Source organism: Sinocyclocheilus grahami, unplaced genomic scaffold (assembly GCF_001515645.1).
Source record: "Sinocyclocheilus grahami isolate Dianchi unplaced genomic scaffold, SAMN03320097.WGS_v1.1 scaffold153.1, whole genome shotgun sequence".
In the NCBI taxonomy this organism is placed as follows: domain Eukaryota; kingdom Metazoa; phylum Chordata; class Actinopteri; order Cypriniformes; family Cyprinidae; genus Sinocyclocheilus; species Sinocyclocheilus grahami.
The window spans coordinates 398,844-411,593 of record NW_015505332.1 but is presented as its reverse complement, the minus strand read 5'-3'; the positions used below and the strand labels follow the sequence as shown (position 1 = coordinate 411,593).

General features: G+C 37.1%; 1 protein-coding gene across 1 annotated transcript in view; it reads left to right on the top strand.

The window, feature by feature from the left end:
• LOC107592500 (WASH complex subunit strumpellin-like) overlaps positions 1-11,177 on the top strand; it is a 15,115-nt gene extending 3,938 nt beyond the window's left edge. Inside the window, exons 7-26 of the mRNA XM_016282034.1 lie at positions 2,059-2,211; positions 2,293-2,406; positions 2,497-2,668; positions 4,563-4,690; positions 5,098-5,227; positions 5,308-5,420; positions 5,498-5,664; positions 5,750-5,825; positions 6,342-6,452; positions 6,539-6,679; positions 7,901-7,981; positions 8,175-8,276; positions 8,365-8,544; positions 8,622-8,746; positions 8,832-8,994; positions 10,306-10,408; positions 10,498-10,577; positions 10,664-10,767; positions 10,861-11,001; positions 11,174-11,177. Coding sequence (XP_016137520.1) covers positions 2,059-2,211; positions 2,293-2,406; positions 2,497-2,668; positions 4,563-4,690; positions 5,098-5,227; positions 5,308-5,420; positions 5,498-5,664; positions 5,750-5,825; positions 6,342-6,452; positions 6,539-6,679; positions 7,901-7,981; positions 8,175-8,276; positions 8,365-8,544; positions 8,622-8,746; positions 8,832-8,994; positions 10,306-10,408; positions 10,498-10,577; positions 10,664-10,767; positions 10,861-11,001; positions 11,174-11,177 — 2,388 coding nt within the window. The remainder of the gene's footprint in view (positions 1-2,058; positions 2,212-2,292; positions 2,407-2,496; positions 2,669-4,562; positions 4,691-5,097; positions 5,228-5,307; positions 5,421-5,497; positions 5,665-5,749; positions 5,826-6,341; positions 6,453-6,538; positions 6,680-7,900; positions 7,982-8,174; positions 8,277-8,364; positions 8,545-8,621; positions 8,747-8,831; positions 8,995-10,305; positions 10,409-10,497; positions 10,578-10,663; positions 10,768-10,860; positions 11,002-11,173) is intronic.
• The last annotated feature ends 1,573 nt before the right edge of the window (positions 11,178-12,750 follow it).

Below are 12,750 nucleotides of genomic sequence, written 5' to 3'. Positions count from 1 at the left end.
CATTTACTCACCCTCAGGCCATCCAAGATGTAGGTGACGTTTTTTTAGTAGAATAGTAAAGAAGATTTTGAGCTGAAACCGTGGTTCTTGGTGATTCATAAATGGCTACCGTCGTTTTGAGAGTCAAAAAAGCATACAGACAAGACCAAATTAAAATTGCTTGCAGGTGCATCTCAATAAATTAGAATGTTGTGGAAAAGTTCATTTATTTCAGTAATTCAATTCAAATTGTGAAACTCGTGTATTAAATAAATTCAATGCACACAGACTGAAGTAGTTTAAGTCTTTGGTTCTTTTAATTGTGATGATTTTGGCTCACATTTAACAAAAACCCACCAATTCACTATCTCAACAAATTAGAATATGGTGACATGCCAATCAGCTAATCAACTCAAAACACCTGCAAAGGTTTCCTGAGCCTTCAAAATGGTCTCTCAGTTTGGTTCACTAGGCTACACAATCATGGGGAAGACTGCTGATCTGACAGTTGTCCAGAAGACAATCATTGACACCCTTCACAAGGAGGGTAAGCCACAAACATTCATTGCCAAAGAAGCTGGCTGTTCACAGAGTGCTGTATCCAAGCATGTTAACAGAAAGTTGAGTGGAAGGAAAAAGTGTGGAAGAAAAAGATGCACAACCAACCGAGAGAACCGCAGCCTTATGAGGATTGTCAAAATCGATTCAAGAATTTGAGTGAACTTCACAAGGAATGGACTGAGGTTGGGGTCAAGGCATCAAGAGCCACCACACACAGACGGGTCAAGGAATTTAGCTACAGTTGTCTTATTCCTCTTGTTAAGCCACTCCTGAACCACAGACAGTGTCAGAGGCGTCTTACCTGGGCTAAGGAGAAGAAGAACTGGACTGTTGCCCAGTGGTCCAAAGTCCTCTTTTCAGATGAGAGCAAGTTTTGTATTTCATTTGGAAACCAAGGTCCTAGAGTCTGGAGGAAGGGTGGAGAAGCTCATAGCCCAAGTTGCTTGAAGTCCAGTGTTAAGTTTCCACAGTCTGTGATGATTTGGGGTGCATTGTCATCTGCTGGTGTTGGTCCATTGTGTTTTTTGAAAACCAACGTCACTGTACCCGTTTACCAAGAAATTTTGGAGCACTTCATGCTTCCTTCACACTGCCAAAAGCACCAAAAGTTGGTTAAATGACCGTGGTGTTGGTGTGCTTGACTGGCCAGCAAACTCACCAGACCTGAACCCCATAGAGAATCTATGGGGTATTGTCAAGAGGAAAATGAGAAACAAGAGACCAAAAAATGTAGATGAGCTGAAGGCCACTGTCAAAGAAACCTGGGCTTCCATACCACCTCAGCAGTGCCACAAACTGATCACCTCCATGCCACGCCGAATTGAGGCAGTAATTAAAGCAAAAGGAGCCCCTACCAAGTATTGAGTACATGTACAGTAAATGATCATGCTTTCCAGAAGGCCAACAATTCACTAAAAATGTTTTTTTTATTGGTCTTATGAAGTATTCTAATTTGTTGAGATAGTGAATTGGTGGGTTTTTGTTAAATGTGAGCCAAAATCATCACAATTAAAAGAACTAAAGACTTAAACTACTTCAGTCTGTGTGCACTGAATTTATTTAATACACGAGTTCCACAATTTGAGTTGAATTACTGAAATAAATGAACTTTTCCACGACATTCTAATTTATTGAGATGCACCTGTATGTGTGTGTGTGTATATATATATATATATATATATATATATATAAGTTTAATAATGACATTATTGTATTCTATTTTTAAAAAATTAAAAGACAAAAAAATGTGTAAAACAGCATATAAAATTAACAAATTATGTTGTTCTATTGACATTAAATATAACAAGAAGAAACTGAAAAAATATCTATACTTTGTAGATATTATATTTTTCTAGATTTTAATAAATGAAAATGTTGTCTTACGTTTATTTTTAGGAAAAAGGTTCTTCACATAATCAGGGGTCCGTGGCATCAAACTTTTGAAAACCCCTCATTTAGACATAACTCCTGTCTAATCATGCTTCATGTTATGTAAATGTTTCATCTGTTGTGTTGCAGGTTTCTGCGTATCCTCTGCCGGAGCACCGCAGTACAGCGCTGGCAACACAGGCCGCTATGCTGTGTGTCTGCTTATACTTCACCCCCTCCATCCTGCACACACAACAGGCCAAGATGAGAGAGATCGTGGACAAATACTTCCCTGACAACTGGGTGAGAAGACTGTATTAATCGTGTCAATTCCCAAAATGCGATGAATAAGTTTTTATTGCAATATCAACCTTAAATCGTCAGGTTATAAGCATATATATGGGGATCACGGTGAATTTGATGGAGGCGTGGGAACCATATAAAGCTGCTAAAACAGCCCTGAACTACACATTGGACACAGCCAACATCAAAGAACAGGTACTGTCACCTGAGCTGTTCCCGTTCACATTCGTTCGATCTAAACCAGTCACTCTGGACTCACACTTAGTCATTGTTTTCTCCTCTCAGGCCGGTCGATACGCTGCCAGTGTGGAGAGCTTGCGGCCGCAGGTGCAGCAGTTATTGAAGGAGGGATTTCTGAGAGAAGAAATCATCCTGGACAACATTCCCAAACTGCTCAACTGCCTCCGTGACTGTAACGTTGCCATCCGCTGGCTGATGCTGCACACGGCAGAGTCTGGTGAGATGTCATGAGCCCGTAAAGGTTGAAATCAGCAGTTCTCAACCTTTTTGACAATAGACCAGATATTTCTGGTACTTCTGATGTAATAACAAAGCCTAAAGGGGTCATATGACGTGATTTCAAGTTTTCTTTTGTCTTGGGAGTGTTATAAGCTGTTCGTGCATATATAAGATCCATAAAGTTGCAAAGACTAAAGTCTCAAACCCAAAGAGATAGGGCTGCACAATTAATCGAAATTAAAACTGCAATTGTCATGCGTATCTTTCAGTAAAGCATTGTTCTGTGATCAGTAGTAAATCTCCATCCGAAGGCCAGAGGGCGCTCTCGTGCTGAAACTCCAAATACGCCTCGCAGAAGAAATCCAGGAAATGCCTATCTCTACAGCTGAATAAACAGAAGATTTAACTGCTTTCATTGATTCCGTGACTAATAAACACGCGACTACAACAATATATGGTTTATCTGAGTTCATCTTATTATAATTTTTATTATAATAAAGTATATAATAATGCAATGCTAATCGACACAGCCTTTATCACTGCTTAGAATACTATGAAATATTGCGTGCCTTAATTATTCTGTTTAAGAAGCCACATCAACTCGACTGACGTTATGAAGTGAGTTTGGAGTAAAAAATTTTATTAAATGTGGTATTTTCACGTGCTTTCAGATGGAGCAGCATTTACTACACAGAGCCGTAGTTCGCTGACAAGCTACGCAAACAGCTGTCATTATCGCGAAAGATTTCTTCGATTTCATAATCGTACGATTATATCGTCTGCGATTATGAATGCGATTTTGCGTAGTTTTTCAGTGAACTACGGCTCTGTGTAGTAAATGCTGCTCCATCTGAAAGCAGGTGATGGAGATTTACTACTAATCACCGAAACCGGCTTTACTGACAAGATACGCATGACAATCGCATAAGATTAATCGTGCTGCCCTACAAAGAGATATTCTTTATAAAAGTTTAGACTTATCTGCTCCTTCCTAAAATGCCTCATTCAAACACTACGTCACTGTGTTGAAAGTTTTGCATAACACCGCCTAAATGTTTACACAAAGAAAGAAGGCGTAACTTTTATTCTTGCTGTAGAATTGTTGCCGCTGCCGTCGCCATGTCGTGGAGATGCTGTGTATTTCCAAATATGGTGAGGGGCATAATATCTCCGTCACGCGCTCGAGGTATTCGGCCAATCACAACGCACTGAATAGCTGGCCAATCACAGCACACCTCGCTTTTCAGACCGATGAGCTTTGTAAAAATCAACACTTTTCAGAAAGGTGGGATAGAGAAGAGCAACAATAATGTACGGTATGTGGAAAATAATGTTTTTTTTTTTACCTTAAACTGCATAAACGCATTGCATTACACCAAATATACAAAATAATGTTATTTTTAGCATCGACCCCTTTAAATTAAAATAAAACATTTCCATAACTGAATGCATGAGTTTTTTCACTAGTTTTTTTTTATGCATAAACAGCAATTTCTTCATGATGAAAAATTTTTGAACTTGGCTCAACAAGAAATGTATATTCGTTATTAAAAATTCCAAGACTTTGTACGATTTTTATACATTTAAATGCATTTCTGAAGTCTAGAAATCACACTTGTAAAATTATGCTTCCTTAAATATTCTTGTTTTCGAAGACCATCGGAATTCTCGTTCTTAAATAAAAATGACATTTGTTGAGGGGGTGAATTAAAATAATTTTAAGTCATCTTGAGGGCCACTTGGAAGTTTGCTTGGGCCCCGTAGTGGGTTCTGGACCCCTTGTTAAGGAACACTTGGTCTAGATGTTTTGAGTTTTGATTATTGAATTAATTTGGAACGAATGCCTCAAAATGCTTTTCTGAGTAATTTTTTTTTTATTTTGTTTATTAAAGCTTATGATCCAAACAACAAGAGACTGCGTCAGATCAAGGATCAAGTCATCAACGACTCCAAATACAATCCCAAAATTCTGTTTCAGCTGCTGCTGGACACGGCCCAGTTTGAGTTCATACTCAAAGAGGTAAATCTAAAAAATAATAATCATTCTCAATCTTAAATTGATACCTTGGTAAGGTTTTTTTTTTTTTTTTGGTTACTTTTAAATAATACTACTAATGCATAACCATTCTCACAACTGTTTTCAACATTAATAATAATAAGAAATAGTTCTTAAGCAGCGAATCAGCATATTAGAATGATTTCTGAAGGATCATGTAACTGATGACTGGAGTAATGATGCTGAAAATTCAGATTTGAATAAATTATACTTATATACTTTTTTTTTTTTTTACCAATATTACTATTTACTATTTTTTCATCAAATAAATGCAGCCTTGGTGAGCATTAGAGACTCCATTCAAAGACAAATGTTTGAATTTGTTACTTGGCCTCTCGTTATTCCTTTCTCTCGGTTTGTGTGATTCTCAGATGTTCAAGCAGATGTTGGCAGAGAAGCAGCTGAAGTGGGAGAGCTATAAGAAAGAGGGATCGGAGAGAATGATGGAGCTGGCCGAGGTGTTTTCTGGGGTCAAACCTCTCACCAGGGTGGAGAAAAACGGTAAAATGCTTTTGCGGTCCCACAACATGCAGGAGGCAAACGGTAGACATCATTGTCGGCGTGTTAATTTGTTTGATCAGAGAATCTTCAGGCCTGGTTCAGAGAGATCTCCAAACAGATCGAGTCCCTGAACTACGAGGACTCGACCGCAGCCGGCAGGAAGACTGTGCAGCTCATTCAGGCTCTCGTGGAGGTACAGACGCATCTGAACGTGTGCTGTGACCCGTGACTCTCCGCACTGATTTCACATTAAATTGTTTCTCTGGTAAGGTCCAAGAGTTTCACCAGCTGGAGTCCAACCTGCAGGTGTGTCAGTTCCTGGCGGACACACGCAAGTTCCTCCATCAGATGATCCGCACCATCAATATCAAAGAGGAAGTGCTCATCACGATGCAGATAGTGGGAGATTTGTCCTACGCCTGGCAGATCATTGACAGGTGATGATGGCGATACATTGGCCTCTTCTTGATTTCTCATCAAAATTTTAGGTTGAACTTCCTAATCCAAATGTGTTTCTCACAGCTTCACATCAATAATGCAAGAGAGTATCAGAGCAAACCCCTTCATGGTGACCAAACTCAGAGCCACTTTTCTAAAGGTCAGTCAGAATGGCCTGTTTATATTTGTGACCCTGGACCACAAAACCAGTCATAAGGGTTAATTGTTTTTTAAATTGAGATTTATACGTCATCCGAATAAATACGCTTTCCATTGATGTATGGTTTGTTAGGACAATATTTGGCCGAGATACAACTATTTGAAAATCTGAGGGTGCAAAAAAATCTAAATATTGAGAAAATCGCCTGTAAAGTTGTCCAAATTAAGTTCTTAGCAATGCATATTACTAATCAAAAATTAAGTTTTGATATGTTTACGATAGGAAATTTACAAAATATTTTCATGGAACATAATCTTTACTTAATATCCTAATGATTTTTGGCATAAAAGAAAAATCAATCATTTTGACCCATACAATGTATTTTTGGCTATTGCTACAAATATACCCCAGCGACTTAAGACTTAAGAGGTTTTGTGCTCCACGGTCACATATGACACTAGAAACAGATCCACCTCTGAATTGTGAAAATAACATGAGCTTTATGAATATGAACAGCTTGCATCTGCGCTGGATCTGCCTCTCCTACGAATCAACCAGGTCAACAGTCCAGATCTGCTGAGCGTGTCTCAGTTTTACTCTGGGGAGCTGGTGGCTTATGTCAGAAAGGTTTGGAGAAGAGATTTGATTTGTGATTGGATCTTTTGTTTTGGTCCAGATCTCTTTAACTGTGTGTCTTGCAAACATGCTTCCAGGTTCTGCAGATCATTCCAGAAAGTATGTTCACCTCGCTGGCCAAAATCATCAAACTGCAGATCCATGACATTATGGAGGTGCCCACACGTCTGGACAAAGACAAACTGAAGGACTACGCTCAACTCAGCGCCCGTTATGAGGTACAACAGATCCATTTTGTATTCTTGAAAGTAGCCGTAATAATCCTAAAGTGTGTTATTATTCAGGAAGCTAACTGTATACTTGCCAACTTTAACAAAATTACAACATGGCAGTATTTTCTCATTTATATAAAAAAGTAAATAAAAACATTTAAAATAATAATACATTTTATTTTTATTTCATTTATATTTTTAAAATATTCATTTGTTTAACACAAAACCTGTGGATTATATCCTAAAATCAAAAGAAATTATATTTATCTTAAAATTAAGTTTAAGATTTTTTTGCATTGATGCATGAACTTTGAAAAACTTCTTTGCAACAAATTACGTTTTAATTGTAAAGTTTATTTATAAGCAAGCTGTGCACATTAAAAAAAACAATTAGCCTACATTACAAATGTAGTTTATTTTGTTTCATTCTACTCTATATATCTATAATTTTCTTATGTTACCCCGGGCCACAAACCCAGTCATAAGGGTCCATTTTAATCTGAAAGCTGAATAAATAAGCTTTCCATTAGGACAATATTTGGCTGAGATACAAGTATTTGAAAATCTGGTATCTGATAAATCTTTAAATCACCTTTAAAGTTGTCCAAATGAAGTTCTTAGCAATGCATATTACTAATCAAAAATTCAGTTTTGATATATATGGTATGGAATTTACAAAATATCTTCATGGAACATGATCTTTACTTAATATTCTAATGATTTTTGGCATAAAAGAAAAATCGATAATTTTGACCCATACAATGTATTTTTTGCTACTGTATTGCTTTTTTGTATTGCTATTGCTACAAATATACCCGTGCAACTTATGACTGGTTTTGTGCTCCAGGGTCACAATATATATATATATACCAATACTATGTATTTATTTATTTTATGCTGTATATTTGTTGTATTTTGTATTCTTCTACTCCATCTATTTGTTTATTTTATATTTATTTTGCCCACTATATATTTACATGCATTATATTTTGCGTTCTTTTACTCTATATAATATTTATTTTACTCTATATATTTAGATGTATTCTTTTACTCTATATAACTAACTTGCTCCGCTAAATTTTCTACAAAATCTGCAAGTCTGTTTGCATTCGGTATTTTAAATTAAACTTCGTATTCAGGCCTCGAGTCGACATGTTGTTCTTGCATAGATTCATATTGTGTAACTAACTATAATAAAGTAACTCACTGACCTTCTTCATCTGACAGGTAGCTAAACTCACTCATGCCATCTCAGTCTTCACTGAAGGTATTCTGATGATGAAGACCACACTCGTCGGCATCATCAAGGTGCTAAAACAGATTCTCTGAATGTTACACCTTGATCATTTTTATAGATCACAAACAGGCATTTTTCTTTTCATTCACAAAAAGACAAGAAATGTGTTTTTATATTCATGTTGACTATAATGTATTTGAGAAATGTTTTAACTAACCTTGTTATGGTGTTTATGGAATATTAAACATTATTGATGCTGTTTAGGTGGATCCGAAGCAGCTTCTGGAGGACGGGATCAGGAAAGCGCTTGTCAAGCGTGTGGCTTACGCTCTGCACAAAGGCCTCATCTTCAACCCCAAAGCCAAAGTGAGCAAACCACCATCTTATAATTATATTCTGTCTTATCTGACTCACTAGAGTTTGTTTAGAAGTGCATTTCTGATGTCTCTTTCAGCCCAGTGAACTGATGCCAAAGCTGAAGGAAATGGCTGCCACCATGGATGGGTTTTACCGCTCGTTTGAATACATTCAGGATTACGTGAGCATCTACGGCCTGAAGATCTGGCAGGAGGAAGTGTCTCGGATCATCAACTACAACGTAGAGCAGGAGTGTAACAGTTTCCTCAGAACCAAGGTCTTGTCTTTGCAGTATCTTATTGATTTGAGCCTCAGATTTCACTGCTGGTGTTGATTTAAAGAGGTTCTTTTCAGATCCAAGACTGGCAAAGCGTCTATCAGTCCACCCACATTCCCATTCCTAAGTATCCGTCAGTTGATGAATCCGCCACGTTTATTGGACGTCTCTGCAGGGAAATCCTGAGGATCACAGATCCAAAGTAAGTCACAAACACTCAAAGCTTTGATGGTCGAGCGCTAAACATCTGGAGAAATGCCACGTTGCTTGTCTTTGTTTTGTTTCAGAACGACGTGTTACATTGATCAGCTGAACACCTGGTACGATATGAGGACGCATCAGGAAGTGACCAACAACCGACTCTTCTCGGAGATTCAGGACACGCTGGGCACCTTCGGCCTGAACGGACTCGACCGACTCTTGTGTTTCATGATCGTGAAAGAGCTGCAGGTCAAGCTTAATATAAGAATTATTCATTATTAGATAAGAATTTTTCAAGATTCTTAATGAATTAAGAACCTTAACGAAACAGTCAAATTGCTTAAAAATTTAAGGTGTATTGCATAATTTAGTAAAGAATTGTAAGAATCACAATTTTATTCAAAAAATCAGTTGGATCAAAATTTAAATATTATATTTATTAAATATTTACACCCTCCTCTTCACAATAAATGTCACGTAAATGATAAATAAAATAAAAAATGGTTATTAATAATAATACAGTTAGTTGTAGTATTATTAGTATGTTAGTTTTAATAATAATAAATTAAAACTATCGAAAGGATCAAATCAAACTGCATCAGAATTTCAGATATATTGCATAATTTAGTAAAGAACTGAATAAATGTCACGTAAATTATAAATAAAATAAAATACTATAAATAATAACAACAACAATGGTACAATTAGAAGTAGTATTATTATTAGTATTAATAATAATATTAATAAATTCAATCAATTCTAAACTGTAACAAAATAATCAAATCAAGTTTAATTGCATAAAAAATGTCAGATTTCAGGTATATTGCATGATTTAGCGAAGAACTGAATCAACAACTCTAATTGTATGGAAACATTAATGATTAATTATTAAAGTGCCAAAATTATGGATTTTTGAAAATGACCTTTCGTGCAGTGTGTAACACAGCTCTAAGTGAATGAAAACATCCTGCAAAGTTTTAAATCTGAAAGTGCACCGTGTATAAAGTTATTGTCTCTCAAAAGAAAGAGTTGACTCTGAATCATTGAAACGAGTCGTTTTTAAAACGAATCCCAAGCCGTTTCATGTTGACCTCAACATGAAACATTAGCATATTGCCCGCCCACTTGTTGGTCTTCTTGCTTGGTTTGAAAGAAAATGCAAATTCATTCTTTGCCACTAGGTGGCGCTTTTGGAGCGGTAAAAATAGCGGTTTCCCCAATAACGCTGTACACAAAGCAGCACTGCGCTCACAAACGCTGCTTTATCAGGCATTACAGGCACGGTGAAATGAAAATGAGACCAATCACCGCAGATTAGCGTCACGCAAAGGAGAGTTTTAGAAAACTGAATCGTTAAACGAATCGTTTGGGAGTCGTTGAGCAAGTAAGGTAAAAATAAATGCATATTATAAGACAATGAAAGTGTTTTTTGACCTTGCATGCATGTCAACCTGTTGTAGGGGACTCCCAAAACCAAAATATGAACCTTTCATAACCCATAATAGGGGCACTTTAAACAAATGATGATAATAATAATCTGTCCTTGTTTCTAAATTGCAGAATTTTCTGACAGTCCTACAGAAGAACATCCTGAAGGACAAAGCTGTGGTTGACATCTTTAAAGCTCTGCTGTCGGCTGTCAATCCTGTCAAAGGGATTGTGGGTAGGTGTGTTTGATAGACTACTTTAAATCTGACACTTATTCCCACAATAATATTCTTGATATATTTGTGTTTCTGCATTAATATTCAGCAAATGCAAGCAAAGTCTACGTCAACGCTGTGGCCAAAACTCAGAAGATCTGGCCAGCGTATCTGGAAGCCATCATGAAGGTGCTGCCTTCTTTTCATCTATGAGATGTTTGTTTTTCATCTTTTTCAGCATCACTATTCAAAATCAATCAATGATCCTTTGACAGGTGGGTCAGATGCAGATCTTGAGGCAGCAGATAGCCAATGAACTGAACTACTCCTGCAAATTTGACTCGAAACATCTCGCCGCGGCGCTGGATAATCTGAACAAGTGGGTTGGGAATGATGTTTATTTCTTAGTGCTTGGGTTGGCTTTACCTTCTCCCTCATAGACGACTTCTAAGGTCAGTGTGGTCATTTCCAGGTCTCTGCTGTCTGATATTGAAGCTCATTACCAGGATCCATCGCTGCCGTATCCCAAAGAGGACAACACTCTGCTCTACGAGATCACCGCGTATCTGGAGGCCGCTGGAATCCAAAACCCGCTTAACAAAGTGAGTCGTGTGTATGTGAAATCTTCATTTGACATCATACCAGTGATTATTTTATTAGATGTTTTTGTCCAATCTTTTGGCAAAAAAATGACCCAAGTTTGAGTGCATCCTATGATCCGGTCTGTTGACATGAACCACTTTTTGTTGTTTTATTCCAATTTTCTGCTTTGATGTTGATTTTAGTTAAAGTTTTAGTAATTTTTGTTTTTGTCATGTTTGTTAGTTTTTGTTGTTTCTACATGTCTATGTATGGTCTATATATTTATTCATCTTTATTTCAATTTTAATTTTAGTTAAGAATATTAAGTTAAACTAAATGAAAATAAGAAATGTTGCCGTGGAAACTAGCTGAAATGAAATGAAATGTTATTTTATTTCAGCTAGCATTTATTTTATTTCAAGTAACAATTTTTTTACGGTTTTACTTTTAGTTAACTATAATAAACCTGACTCCATCTAGTGGCGAATCACTGGAATTTTGAAAGTTTGATACAAGTTCTGAACCACTGATTAAAAACAAATTTTCTTGAAGCAGTGTTTTGAAAGCTCTCCTCATTAGTGAACGGATCATCTCAAGTAAAAGCTCTAAAGTTACACAATGTGCAGAAAATGCAGTGTAATTACCCCTTGAGAAACAAAAGAGCTAAATCATTGTTCTGAGGAACCTGTCTAAATAATTGAATCATGTGCTAATGACAATAAATTGATGCTGACATATGAGAAGTCTTACCCTGGCACTCTGTCTGTTGGCCTTCCTCTCCTCATCTGGAAGGGGAGGCATGGGGTAGGGGTATCTCCGGCTGGAGGCGATGGAGCCCGTTGAAGAAGTGGGCGATTTGGCGGGTGACAGCGTCCTGAGAGAGCGGAGAGATGTGACATTAGTACTGTAGTGTGTGAACCGGATACTAGCGTTAACAAACATGGAGCGGTCACCTTTGACCCCTTGACGAGGTCAGAGGGAGTGTTTCCACGCCAAGCCATCATCCAAAATCACTAACTTCATCAGTCCTTGCCACAAAAATACCCACTGGCTCTTACTGGAGAGTGAAGCTGGACAGATACTGCGAGCACAATGTAGTGCTGTTGGGATGTTTAACGAACAAACATACCCGGTGGCATGTGGGCTTTCAAACATGGCGGACATGATGAGGTGATCAGGACAGACACATGTGATCATCACAGTAATATGGTAAATATGGTAACCAAACGATGAAGACATCATAGTGTGCAAAAGCGACACACATTAAGCAGCAGCCAGCATGCAGAGAGGGACACTGAGTGTCAGAGGGACAGAACAGTGAAGGAGGAATAAAACAAAAATTAATCAAACACAGAACTTTAACTACAATCAATGAGGCTGGTTTGGTCTTTTGATGTTCACACACAGATGTACAAATACAACAGCCTACACAGAGCACCTGAGTGAACCTCACGAAAACACATCCTAGCTATATTTCAGTCAAAAATCAAAAGAAAATATTATGTTGAGTAAAATTGATTACATGATAATGACATATAAAATATATATATTTACCCATATAAAATCATTTTTAGGAACATTATGATGACTGTCATTGTGACAATGTTTATTGTTTCCCACACATTTCACCCCCAAAATACTTTTTATTTTATTTTATTATAACTCGCTGGTGTTTTCATTAAGTCATTTTAGTTGTACTACATTGACAGAACTACTGTAATATGTTTTATTTAAATTCATATAAATTAAAGGTAGTACAAAAATGTAATATGATGTATAT